Source organism: Lepidochelys olivacea (genome assembly GCF_965140295.1).
Source record: "Lepidochelys olivacea isolate rLepOli2 genome assembly, chromosome: 15".
NCBI classification, from domain to species: domain Eukaryota; kingdom Metazoa; phylum Chordata; order Testudines; family Cheloniidae; genus Lepidochelys; species Lepidochelys olivacea.
The window spans coordinates 17,145,830-17,159,039 of NC_140425.1; the positions used below are offsets into that span (position 1 = coordinate 17,145,830).

At 44.6% G+C, this 13,210-nt stretch overlaps 1 protein-coding gene across 1 annotated transcript; it reads left to right on the top strand.

Moving 5' to 3' along the window:
- The first annotated feature begins 8,842 nt into the window (after positions 1 to 8,842).
- On the top strand, positions 8,843 to 12,823 carry SDF2L1 (stromal cell derived factor 2 like 1). Its single transcript, XM_084648825.1, has 3 exons — positions 8,843 to 9,082; positions 10,605 to 10,801; positions 12,135 to 12,823. Exons 1-3 carry the CDS (start codon positions 8,917 to 8,919, stop codon positions 12,411 to 12,413), a joined length of 642 nt encoding a protein of 213 aa, XP_084504951.1. The 5' UTR covers positions 8,843 to 8,916; the 3' UTR covers positions 12,414 to 12,823.
- Positions 12,824 to 13,210: the final 387 nt, after the last annotated feature.

The following is a 13,210-nucleotide window of genomic DNA, read 5'->3' on the forward strand; positions in this document are numbered from 1 at the left end:
CCCATTCTGGATCAGGGACTTTGGTAAATGAGATCAGAACCTGGTCCAGGGGAAGGGCAAGAGGCTGCATCAGTGTAAATGAAGGGAGGAGTTGGCCTCTGGTGGTGATTGTGGCGACTTTTACTGTCACATAGGGTTTAATATTCAATGGCTAATTTTCCAGTATGAAAATGTTAAACTAGGGCCCTGATTCTGCAAGGAAATGCATGTGGGAAGACTCCTGAGTCTTTGCGGTGACTTTGGTGGGACTCGGTATAGGTGCAGGGTCCACCTGGGTGGAGTATCTTGCAGGATCAGGGCCTAAATATGCATTTAAGGCTAAATCTTAGTCCCAATGAAGTCAACTGGAGTTTTACTCTATATCAGGGATTCCCAAACTGTGGTAGGTGGTCTTTTGGAAGTGGTACACTGTAACAGTGTGATCTGTCCCCCCTAAAAAGTGGTGAGGCTCAGGCCAGACAACCTTTATTCAATCACATGACCCCTTTAAGGAAAAAGGTTTTTAAGGGAGCAGCAGACTAGCTGGGGAACAGAACCAGGTGTTAATCATAGAATATCAGGGTTGCAAGGGACCTCAGGAGGTCATCTAGTCCAACCCCCTGCTCAAAGCAGGACCAATCCCCAATTTTTGCCCCAGATCCCTAAATGGCCCCCTCAAGGATTGAACTCACAACCCTGGGTTTAGCAGGCCAATGCTCAAACCACTGAGCTATCCCTCCCCCCACCTTAATCATGTAGCTATCACCTTAACATGATAAAACCTAGATGTTAGATGACTCCCAGGAGGAGACAGAGGGCAGGCCACTTGGAGAGGAGCTTTACACAGGAGCATCAAGTCAGAAGACAGATTCCCTGGGATGGGACCTAGAAACAGAAGGGAGACTGGCAGGCTAGGGAAGCCTGCCTTAATCACACCACAGCCTCACAGAGGAGGACTGTGGGGGCCCCAAAGGGAAGAAATGAATGAGACCAAGAGAGGCTTCATGGAATAGGGCTCGAACCTGGATACTGGTGGGATTAGGAAACCTGCTTGAATCACAGCACAACCCCATGGAGGAGGGCTATGGAATCCCTTAACCAAGAGGAAAGAATTGTGAGGACAGGAGGAGGAGACATGTAGGAAAGACAATCCAGACAGAATCCAGGGACTGCGCACACACACAGCACCAGAGCTCCCCTGCTGGAACCACTAACATAAGTCTAACCTCATTAGAGCTAGCCAAGAAATGGTATTCATATCTCATGACATTTTTCGTGGTTTCAAAAAATTTCCTATTCCACCTCAGGACAAAACTGAGATCTTTCAAATTCTCTCTTTCTGTCTCACACAAAGACACTCACTTAAAACTAACAGACGTATTGGAGCATAAGCTTCCATGGGTGAATACCCACTTTATCGAACATGCATTTGATGAAGTGGGTATTCACCACGGAAGCCTATGCTCCAATACATCTGTTAGTCTATAAGGATGCCACAGGACTCTTTGCCGCTTTTACAGATCCAGACTAACACGGCTACCCCTCTGATACTTCACTTAAAACTGTCCCACAACAACAAAGTGAGAAACCCCTACCTTCCCTCAGATTAGACAATAGCCTGTGAACAGGGCATTCACCTATGATGTAGGCTGGTCTGAATCAGCCAGGTTCAAGTACCTGGTCTGAATCAGCCAGACCAGGGATTTATACCTGTATCTTCCACACGCAAGGTGAGTCCCCTGGCCACAGACTATTCAGGGGGTGGGTCTTTCTCAATATCTTCAGGTGGAATTGTTCAACATGATATAAATCAAATACGCAGTAGAGCAAGGACTTGAACTTGGGCCTTCTACATTTCAAGTGAGTGCCCCTGCCACCAGGTTATCATGGGGTTGGTCTTGCTCTCTCTCTGGTTTTGACCAGAAATTCTATCCTGGATTTGCTAAATCTTTCCCAGCAAGTTTTGTTGAAACTGGTATACTCCCATGAAAAGTTTCAATTTTGACAAACTGGCATTTTCTTATGAATAATGGTTTTGTCAGAAAATTCCCTACCTGCTTTAAATCTGATGGCCTCTAACTCTTCCACCCAGACTCCCTCAGGCAAACTCTCTTCTCTTCTAATTTGCCCCAGACAGATCTCCACCAGCCAAATTCAAAACTTATTTTACTGTGAATCTATAAATACCTATATTAAGCCTATTAAGGCTTCAATATAAGTGCAAAAAAAGGAGACATTTACATGTGGTAGGTACTTCAAACATCAATGTTTTTAAGGAAGTGTACATATACCAATAGAATTTGGGAACCACTGCACTAGAGTTCAACTGGACCAAGATTTGGCTATGATTTAGAATTAATATTCATACACCACCGTTAAGTCAGAATGTCCAAACCTGTCTATATTTTAATTTAATTAATGTTCATTTACAGCTGATTTTACTCCATTCCCCTCCTCTTCCTCATAGTCTCTCCTACATACAATGCAAACCCATTAACATTTGCATCTGAGCTGAACTTGGAGTCCATGATTTTTGAAATTAGGTCAAATAAGTTTGTCTGTCCCTACCACAAACAGCTTTTATATCACATTCTTACAAGAATTAGAAAATATAAAAGGGTTTGTAAAGTCAAAAGAGATTGGGAGGGGGAAGGCAGAAGGAGGGTAATCCCTAACAAACAGTAAAATAATGGGACCAAACATATGAACACTTTGACTAAATGGTAGGAGTAATGGTTTCATCTGGAATCCAAGTGACAGGCTCATCTCAATAAAACTACTTCACAACTGCAGATGAAATGACAATGTCTGAAAACAAATTCTTAGTCATTTTCTAATGTAAATATGTGAAGGAAAGTGCCCTAAGAAGGTATGTAGCATATCACATTCATGCAGATCACAACGAGCCAAATTTTTAAAGGTGCCCTCACTCCCATTGAAATCAGCGGGAGGTAGGTGCCTCGGCACTTGTGAAAATCTCACTAGGTGTCCATCTGCATCTTTAGGGGCTTAAATACCTTTAAAAATCTGGCCCAAAATATTGCATTCCCCCACCTTCAAATAACGAAAAGGAAATCAGATAAAAACAGCAATCAAAACCGACATTTGGATGATTCCCTTCACATTGGATCTGCTGCAAAACATGCACAGCTGACAGAACAAATGCTATTTGCAGTTAGGCTGGTGTAAATCCAGGATAACTCTACTGATTTCAATTTACACCTAACAGAGAGTGGAACTTGGCCCAAAGGGCTTGATTCTGCTCTCAAATGGGTATAAATCAAGAATAGCTCCATAGAAATCCTTGGAGATATCCTAGTGAGTGGTTGCAGAGTTGGGACCCATAGCTTTAAAACACTGGTAACTTACTAAATTTTACATTTAAAATGTTGGTATTAAATAGACTTTTTAATGAATAACCTTTTTTCCTGTTTTGCCCACTGAAATTTTGGATAGTCTACTGGTCATTTTCTTTCAAGACATCAGTTTCACAGCCAGATTTTTAATAAAGATCAATCAGGTGGACACTTGAAAGGCAAGCTTTCCAGAAGACAAGAGGAGATTGTTGACTTTCTTGTTGAAAATGCAGCCAAACATGTATTGTACAAGTATAACTATGAAAAGTCACTGTCAGAGAAACTTGGATTTATTTCAGTTCCTGTAACAAAGGTACTCCTTGAGATAATGTTTGGCTTTAAAAAATTAAAGGGCAGCGGCATAAGGCTATCATCACAGATTGATTGGGCTGAGGTATATCAGCAAGTACATGCAAAAAGACCCACTAAACCCCAAAAGCTTCGTTCAAAGAGTTGTGACAAAAAAAACGCTCATTCCAAACCAAAAGTAATCACTGGCAAGGTAAAAGTAATTGAGAAGCCCAATGAACAAAACATCTCTGCTCTGCCAGAAATAACTGAAATAGTTCCTCTAAAATTCTCTGATGATATACCACAGAGTGGAGAGGATTTGCAAGGTCTGGATTCTGTTGAAGACTTAAGACAAATGTCATTTTCTAGAAAGTCTATCATTCCCATTGATAGCCAGAGAAAATTATCTGCTGTTTTACTGGACACTGAGGGCCAGAATTCTATAGAATCTTCTAGGCAATCCTTGTCATCTCGAAGGACTAGCATCACCAGTGAGAGCAACAGAAAATCACCAACACTTTTACCAGACACTGAACTCCAGAACTCTGTAGAACCTCTATGGGAAGCCTCATCTTCTAGAAGGACTAGCATCACCAGGGACAGCAGCCGAAAATCGTCAACTGTTTTACTGGACACTGAAGGCCAGAATTCTGTAGAACCTCTAAGGCAAGCCTCATCTTCTCGAAGGACTAGCATCATGGAGGGGAGCAACAGAAAATCATCGACTATTTTACTGGACACTGAAGGCCAGAATTCTGTAGAATCTCTAAGGCAATCCTCATTTTCTCAAAGGACTAGCATCACAGGGGACAGCAGCCGAAAATCATCAACTGTTCTCCCCAAAATTTGAAACCCTACCAGTTTAAAATAAAACAAATATATTTGTATTTTATTGTCAAATTTCTTCTATTTATTGACATGTATTGCTAACACACCTGAATACCTATTATCGGCCCTCACTCCAAAAAAGTTTGTCTGTTGGGGGCAGGGAGCTATACATTTCCAAAAATTCTTTGCAATCTACCGTTTCTTTTCACTACATCTAGCTCTCCTTGGGTGATTGACTGCTATTATGATTATTACTTATTATTTATTATTTGTAGTACTGCAGTGGTTAGAGCCCCAGCTGAGATCAGGGCCCCATTGTGCTAAATGAAGTGAGATAATAAAATTACTCAATCTGGAGAAGCATCATTATAACCAGTTTATCAATGTGGGGGGAAAAGAAGGTGGCAAATAAAAATAGGTGTAGTGAGTCACAGAACAGTTAGGGGGGTAATTTCCTTATCCCCACTGTAATTTCTCTGATTTCAGTGGAATGACTCCTAATTTACACCCACTGACCTCAACAGGCTTTGGATCAGGCCCTAAGTAAAGTCAGAATCAGGCTCTGAATGTCTTGCCTCAGATTAGCAGCAATCTGAGGACTAGAACCCAAGAGTCCTATCACATTCTTCATACCCAAGCACTTGTATATGAAGTGTCACGAGTCCAGCTAAATCGGTAAAATTTGCTGTGTAGATCAAACCTGAGAGCTGCCTGCCATGTTAGCCTCATTGTTAATTAGTGCTTTTGTCATGCACACTAAACAGAAAGCTCAAAGCTTTGTTTCACAACGACCATTAAAATAGAAAGGGAAATCCTCTCATAAAATACAGTGCTTTGTGCCAGAATACTCCTCTCAAGATATACCCCGTATGTCATGGGTCCCAGTCCTGCACTTCTAATCCATGACTGATTTCTACTGCAAAGTCAATTACGGCCTGATTTTCATGGGTGCTCAGTAGCCACAAGTACAGTGGAAAGGAAGTTGTGAGTGCTCAGTATCTCTAAAAATCAAGACTACAACCTTAAGTGTCGTTAAGTGACTAAGGGCCTAAGGCATTCTAGCTGTTTGCTAAATTCTGGTCTGGTCTGTTATACTGGTTCAGTTTCACTGAGTTTTTTGTTTCATATGCATAAAGAGAAATTATAATGTTCCCCTCCAAGAAGCATATATCTCAATCCCAGCCCCATCATATCATTTCAGGGGACAGTTTACCTGCATCTCACAGCAGCCTACTAAAAACAACAACCGCTCCTAAAGCAATAATGTGGCTGTTAATTGCCATAGTTGTTTGGCACTAATGGGGTTCTTTGTTGGCAACCGTTCTAACCCAATTATGTTTCTAAAGTACAACTGAAAAGCATTGTAGGGAGCACCGTGTAAACTGTACTAAATGCACTGGGAGTTAGTGACCTCCCAGAAAGACAAACAGGTGCCAGCTAAAGCCCCATATGATTGATTTTCCATGGCTAAAACGGCAACCACAGACATCTGTTTCGCCCTGTTTAAAAAACAATAACAAAAGTGAGCTGTTGTCTTAGAAGAAGAGGAAAGCCTCTTAGAAGAAACAGAAATAAGGTATTCAAGTGTCAAACAATGCACCATATTCATTTGCATTCTTCTGGATCAGACACAAACACCAAGCAATAGAAAATGATTTTCTGATGAACAGAAATGGACATGGTGTGGGGAGTGGGGGTACAGTTGTGGTTGAGGGAGATTTAGGACTGAAGCTTAATTTAATACAGGCAATTTGAACACACATGAACCAAAAGTCAGAGACACTTCCCTACATATGTAATAGGTTAATATCAACAAGCCAAATAACAAACCTTTGAGTGAGCAAATGAATGAGTTACCTCATGTGGGGAGCAAAGGGCTTGACAGATTCAGCACTGGTGGAAAATTGAGTCAGCTGAATATCTCATAAAGAAAAGGAGGACTTGTGGCACCTTAGAGACTAACCAATTTATTTGAGCATAAGCTTTCCTGAGCTATAGCTCACTTCATCGGATGCATTCAGTGGAAAATACAGTGAGGAGATTTATATACACACAGAACATGAAAAAACGGGTGTTATCATACACACTGTAAGGAGAGTGATCACATTCATAAACCAGTCGGAGAACACTTCAATCTCTCTGGTCACTTGATCTCTGACCTAAAAGTGGCAATATTACAACAAAAAGACTTCAAAAACAGACTCCAATGAGAGACTGCTGAATTGGAATTAATTTGCAAACTGGATACAATTAACTTAGGCTTGAATAGAGACTTTGAGTGGATGAGTCATTACACAAAGTAAAACTGTTTCCCCATGTTTATCCCCCCCCCATGTTTATTCCCCCGTTCCTCAGACGTTCTTGTTAACTGCTGGAAATGGCCCACTTTGATTATCACTACAAAAGGTTTTCTTTCCCCGCGGGAACCCCCCCCCCACTCTCCTGCTGGTAATAGCTCATCTTAAGTGACCACTCTCCTTACAGTGTGTATGATAACACCCATTTTTTCATGTTCTGTGTGTATATAAATCTCCTCACTGTATTTTCCACTGAATGCATCCAATGAAGTGAGCTGTAGCTCACGAAAGCTTATGCTCAAATAAATTGGTTAGTCTCTAAGGTGCCACAAGTACTCCTTTTCTTTTTGCGAATACAGACTAACACGGCTGCCACTCTGAAACCTGAGTATCTCATGACTCTCTCACGAGCGCAAAGCGGTGATGTGCTGCCCAAACTATCCAGGTCAGGATAACTCCGAGCAGAGCTCCACTTCTGTGCTGTTTCACTCATCCAATTCCATTCCTACTTACCTCCTTGGGGCTTGGAGGGTTGGAGACTTTTTGCTCAGTCCCAAGAAAATTATGTTGCCTTCATAGGAGCATTAAATTAGTAGCTTGGCATCCTCACACCATGCAACAATGAACATGGTATGTTGTACAGGCCCTGTATCAACTGTCAGATGCATACCTAAGAAAGCCCACATAATAGTTCCCTCAGTGTCACCTCTTGACCCAGGTGCTCCTGTAGATAAAGTGATGAGAAACTCATTCTTCTTCTATCCAGAACCATGTAAGGAAAGAAAATTTGCTTCAGTCTGCAGAACTGCACTAGGAGGGAAAAAGGATCCATTCATTGTCTCAGTCACTTTCTATACACATATGATTGATTTTCCATGGCTAAAACGGCAACCTTTCTCTTACAGTTTTTATAATTTAATAATTGCTTTATGTTACAATAACTTCATAGTAGCACTTGGGACAAAAAAGTGACCTTTCTGCTCCGAAAGCACAGGCACACAATCACTTGAGCTGAATGAAAGTCATTATTAGCAGTTAGCAATATGTTGGCTATGCCACATGGTTGAGAAGCTGATTTTATCCAGTACAGGGGCAGTGGTACACACGCATACCAACCAATCCATTACGATATTTTGGCTTTTCTTTTCAGCCCTTTGTTAAATGTGGCATAGTGAACGACGAGAGCTATGTGTCAGAGAGGCTCACTGAACTTCTTGGAACCGTTATTTCCAGGATGCCATGTTATTTAATAACCCAGTCTCATTGCCAGGGCATTTGAGGGCCCCTTTTTCGCCTTATCATTTAGGGCTGGTCAAAAACTTTCCATTGACATTTTTGTAACTGAAAATTGGGGTTTCAACTAAACAAATATTTTAGCAGAACCTGCCTGCTGTCCTCAAAAAATCCTCTTTAGTTTTGTGTTGGTTTTTTTGTCTGTAAACTGAAAATTGTCCAGTTTGGGGGGAGAGGTTGTTTTATTTTTTGAAAGGTAGGGATTTTCAGTGGATAAAAAAAGTCAGATCAACTCTACTCATGGTGTTGCATCACAGTATGCTGATGTTCCCATGAACGGGGAGTGATGCTGAGGCGGTGTCACCGCCTTGCCTTGAGGCATGCTGATGCTTTGCGTGATGGGTGGGTGCCAGGGGAAAGTGGCAAGGCACAGGGGTAACACACTGATGTTTCAGGGTGTGTTGGCTGCATGGCACCACAAGGGATGACAATTGGGCCTCTTGTTGCTGCCAATCCCTATAGCAGAGACTGTCCATAAAGTAACCCCACGTATCTAAGGTCCACCCCACCTGCGAGCTCCCACCTCCCCCAGGCAGCCAGGCCCCACTGACTAATTCCCTTCAACTCCAACTTTTAGTTTCCCTCTGGGTCCGTTCCCTGCGAGGTGCCACGCCGCCTCTTCTGATTGGTCGTCTCGGCATCGTCCGTAGCCCAATAGGCTCCTCCTTCGTGGACGCTTTGCGCGGTCCGCAGGTGGCGGCCCAATGCGGAGGCGACGTTGGAAGAGAGGCGGGCGGGGATTGGCAGGCTGCGGTGCTGGCGTCGTATGATTGGCCGGGATGCGGAAGCGGGGTGCCGGTGGCTTGCGGAAGCGGGTTGGCTGGCTGTGTGTGTGGAGGCGCCGGGCGTCGGGGCCGCCGGGCTGACGAGAGATGCGGCGCCGCTGCCTCCTGCTGCTCCTGGCGCTGCTGTGCGAGCCGGGCCGCGGGAGCGGGCCCGGGCCCGGGCCGGGCGCTGTTACCTGCGGGTCGGTGCTGAAGCTGCTCAACACCCGCCACAACGTGCGGCTGCACTCGCATGAGGTCAAGTACGGATCGGGTGAGGAGCGGGGCCGGAGAGCGGGGGCGGCCTGAGGGGGAGGCGGGGGAGGGGCCCGGCGCGCCGGGCTGAGGAAGGGGCCGGAGGGTGGGTAGCGCGGGAGAACTCGGAGGCGGGGACTGCAGGAGGGCGATGGGGATGCCGGCGAGGTGTCCGGGGTGGGCTAAGGGCCAGGGCCCCGCCCTGGGACGGGGCGCGACCCAGCGGCCCGGAGTCGGCTGCCCGGGGTGAGAGGGGAGCCCTGGCGGGGCCCTGCCCGCGGGGCTGACGGGCTGGCCCAGGCGCGCCCCGCAGCTGCCGAGGGGCGCGGGTGGAGCCCCGTGGGGAGGAGCTGGCCGAGGCGGCGGGGAGCGGGCGGAGGCGCGCTGCCCTTCGCGGGGCAGGAGATGTGGGGAGGGAGGCTGGCGCCTGAAGAAGTCTGCTGCCAGGCCAGTGCTGCTCAGTGGCCTCGCATAAGAGCGAAGGAAGAGGGTGGAAGGAAGGGCCGCTCCCAGGGTTAAATGCCTCTGGCACTAAGCCCCGGGGGGGGCGGGGGGAGAAAATGCAAAAGTCTCCTGTTAGTATCTCACGGGTTTCGTTTTTCGCATGGAGAGGCACATCACCAGCTAAGTGCTCACATGCAGCACACTTACCACGGAGCGTTCCTCTTTCCTCAGCAGCAGTAAGCAAATATCCAGGACTGAGCCACGCAGAACAGTTAGGGGGCATCCACAAGGGGGTCTGGACCCATAGGCAACAGAGGCTTTAATTTAAAAATGCTTAATTTAATGAGCCATATTCTGTTTCTACATCTTCAGAACCTGATCTCCTAAGGCAGGGAGGGGTTCTCAGCCTTTTTCTTTCTGAGGCCCCCTCAACATGCGATTAAAAACTCCACGGCCCACCTGTGCCACTGGCTTTCTGCATATAAAAGCCAGGGTTGGGGTTATGGGATAGAGAGCAGAGCAATTGCCTGCGGCCTCGTGCCATGCCCCTCCCCCCCACCAACCAAAACAAAAAACAATATTGCTCCAGCTTTGGCTTCAACCCCATGCGGTGGGGCTTTGGCTTTCTACCCTGGGCCCCAGCAAGTCTAATGCTGGCCATGCTTGGCAGCCCCCCTGAAACCTCCTTGGGGGCCTGGACCCCTGATTGAGAACCACTGTTCTAAGGTGCAGAGTACCTGTAACTCCCATTGAAGTCAATAGGGGAGCTGTTAGGGCACAACACCTATGAAAATCCTGGCATCCCCTGGTAATATTTGTGTATTAGTGTCTCTTCTGCTTCTCAACAGTTCAGTATATATATTTTTTTCTGGGTTTGCATCACAGGTGAGGATGTTGATCTAGAAGCTGTACTAGTGACAGGAGTGGTGTAAAAATAGGGTGAGAAGGGAAATTAGTCTTGTAACCCTCCTTTGCTCTTCCCCTCCAATTATTAGTCTGAATGGATTGATGCTCTTTAGTAGTAAAGTATTTTTGATTCCCTGAACTGGTGAAAGGTGGGTTAGGTCAACCACCATTTTTAAATTATTTTCAAACAGGAAGTGGACAGCAATCGGTGACTGGAGTTGAAGCTTCAGATGATGCTAACAGTTACTGGCGGATTCGAGGGAAAAATGACGACACTTGCCAACGAGGAACACCAGTGAAGTGTGGGCAAGCAATACGACTTACCCATGTTAACACAGGAAAAAACTTACACACCCATCACTTCCCGTCACCGCTGTCCAATAATCAGGTAAGATGGTGGAGCCCTCAAAGCTTGTGCTTTATAAATTTCTCTTGTATATGGAAAAAGTGTCTAAAATGGCTTAATTTGGAGCAGTCATGGTCCAGGGGTTTGGATGCTAGCCAGCGACTCGTGAGACCTACTCTACCTCAGACTTTTTGCATGAGCTTGGGCAAGTCACTTGGGGTATATCTACACATAGTTGGAAGGGTGCATCCCAGTGCAGGTAGACAGACACACACTCGTTCAGCTCAAGCTAGCAAATTTAAAAATAGCAATGTGGCTGCAGTGGCTTGGGCTACCTGCTTGAGTACGTATCCAGGGGTCAGGCAGAATTTTATTCAGGCAGCTAGCCCAAGCCACCACCTACGCCGCTCTTTAGCCATGCTACTAATTTTAGTGCACTAGCTTGAGTAGAGGTACCACGTGTCTGTCTAATCATGCTGGGAAGCACCCTCCCAACTGCTGTGTAGACATACCCTAAGTCTCTCTCTGTCCTTATTTTGCTCTCTGCCCACCCCATCAAAAGAACCCTTTGCTTCCACAGTCACACTTATACACTTCATCTTTGTATTTCTCTGAAGATCAACGTTTCCCCTTCTTAGTCCTCCCGGCTCCCTCCCTCTTCATTTAGCAAGTACTTCTGCAAAATTTGAAAATACTTTTTAAAGTAAATTTCTTATTTAGCTGTTGTGGGTTTCCATAAGTACTCACTGGAGTCTTCCTTCCTGAGAGGAAGCATCGTATGGTGGATAGGACATTAGATTGGGATACGTGAGACCTGGGTTCTATTTCTGACTTGGTCACAGACCTATTGTGCGATCGTGGCAAGTTACATGGTCTCCCACCATTTGTCTTGTCTGCTTAGCTTCTAAGCTCTTTGAGAAGGGTCTGCCTTTTTTTGTACAGTGCCTCACACAATGGGGTCTCTAGGCATTACTGCGATATAAGTAGTAATAAAATAAATGACTGAGAGGAAATGTTTCAAACGAATGACTTACCAGTAAATACCTGATGGATACCATACTATCTTGCTGAGAGGAAGGAAGGTGAGCCCTGTATCTGAGGAGTATTTTGTTCTTTAGTTTTCAAGGGTTTTTTCCTCAAAAGGATTGTCCTCCCGTTTCCCTTGTTTTATTTTTGTTCATAATGCCTTTATTTTTAGCACTTTACCTCTGGACTATAGAGGGGGCAAATTATCCCATCTGGGTTAGATCCATTGCCACAAAAGCAATACAACATCACTTTTTGTTTCCTACCTACCCTTGTCTTTACAATTCCCCCTACTGGCTGAGTGATTGGTGTCTTAAGTATCTTTGGTGTTCCCTTATTTCTAATTCAGGAAGTAAGTGCCTTTGGTGATGATGGTGAAGGAGATGACTTGGATATATGGACCGTACAGTGCAGTGGGACACACTGGGAGCGGGAGGATGCAGTGCGTTTCAAGCACATAGGAACTGACGTATTCCTTTCAATAACGGGAGAACAATATGGCCACCCAATCAGAGGCCAACGGGAAGTTCATGGCATGACTTCTCCTAATCATCACAACTACTGGATGGCAATGGAAGGAGTTTTCATTAAACCCAGCATGGACCCTGCAAAACACGATGAGCTATGAATGGTTAAAGGACTTTAATGTATCTGTTAATCCAGGAGTAGGAGCTGCCAATCCTGGGTCTCTTGTAAATACTGTCTTGTCTGTGTAACTGACTCTCTGTACAACAGAAGGGCATTAGGATATTCTAGGAAAGCAACACTTCTGTGGGGAACTGCAATTTCATGGATCACATATTGAAACTTGTTTGGCAAAGTACTGTTTGAATTTTCTAATTCAATTGGTGGAAAAGGCTTGTGTTTCTATTAGTTTTCACTGTAATTCCCTTTGCTTATTACTTTCTTCCCTTCTACCCAGTCTAAAAGGAAGTGACAGATTTGAACTAAAGCATCTTTCTGATCAATCCCAGATATAATGCAAATTTATATTTTATGTTCCTTTTGCAGTTATAATTAAAATTTTGGAAACTCGTCTCTGCTGTTTAGTGAAAGAACATTACTAAATGACAAGATGGAATAGATCTAGAATGGGGAAAATATTTCTCAAACATGGCATCATGTAGAGGTAATGGAATCAACAATCCAATCTTCCAGAAAAAATTTGCAGTTCACTTGAAAATTGCTTCTAATGTTTGTAATGGGTTTCAACGTGTGCTGTATCTGCATTTAAAGACATCCCACTGGAAAATGTAAATATTGTGTATGGTGGGGTAAGGAGACAGTTAGTTATTTTTCACTCTGGATGTGTGGTGTTTTGTTTTTGTTTTTAAGAATTTGCATTTTTGGTAGTGGTACTGCTACTACTTAAGTGGGTAAGATTGTTCTGAGAACTGTTACAGAAAGTTACTATTTATAGAATTC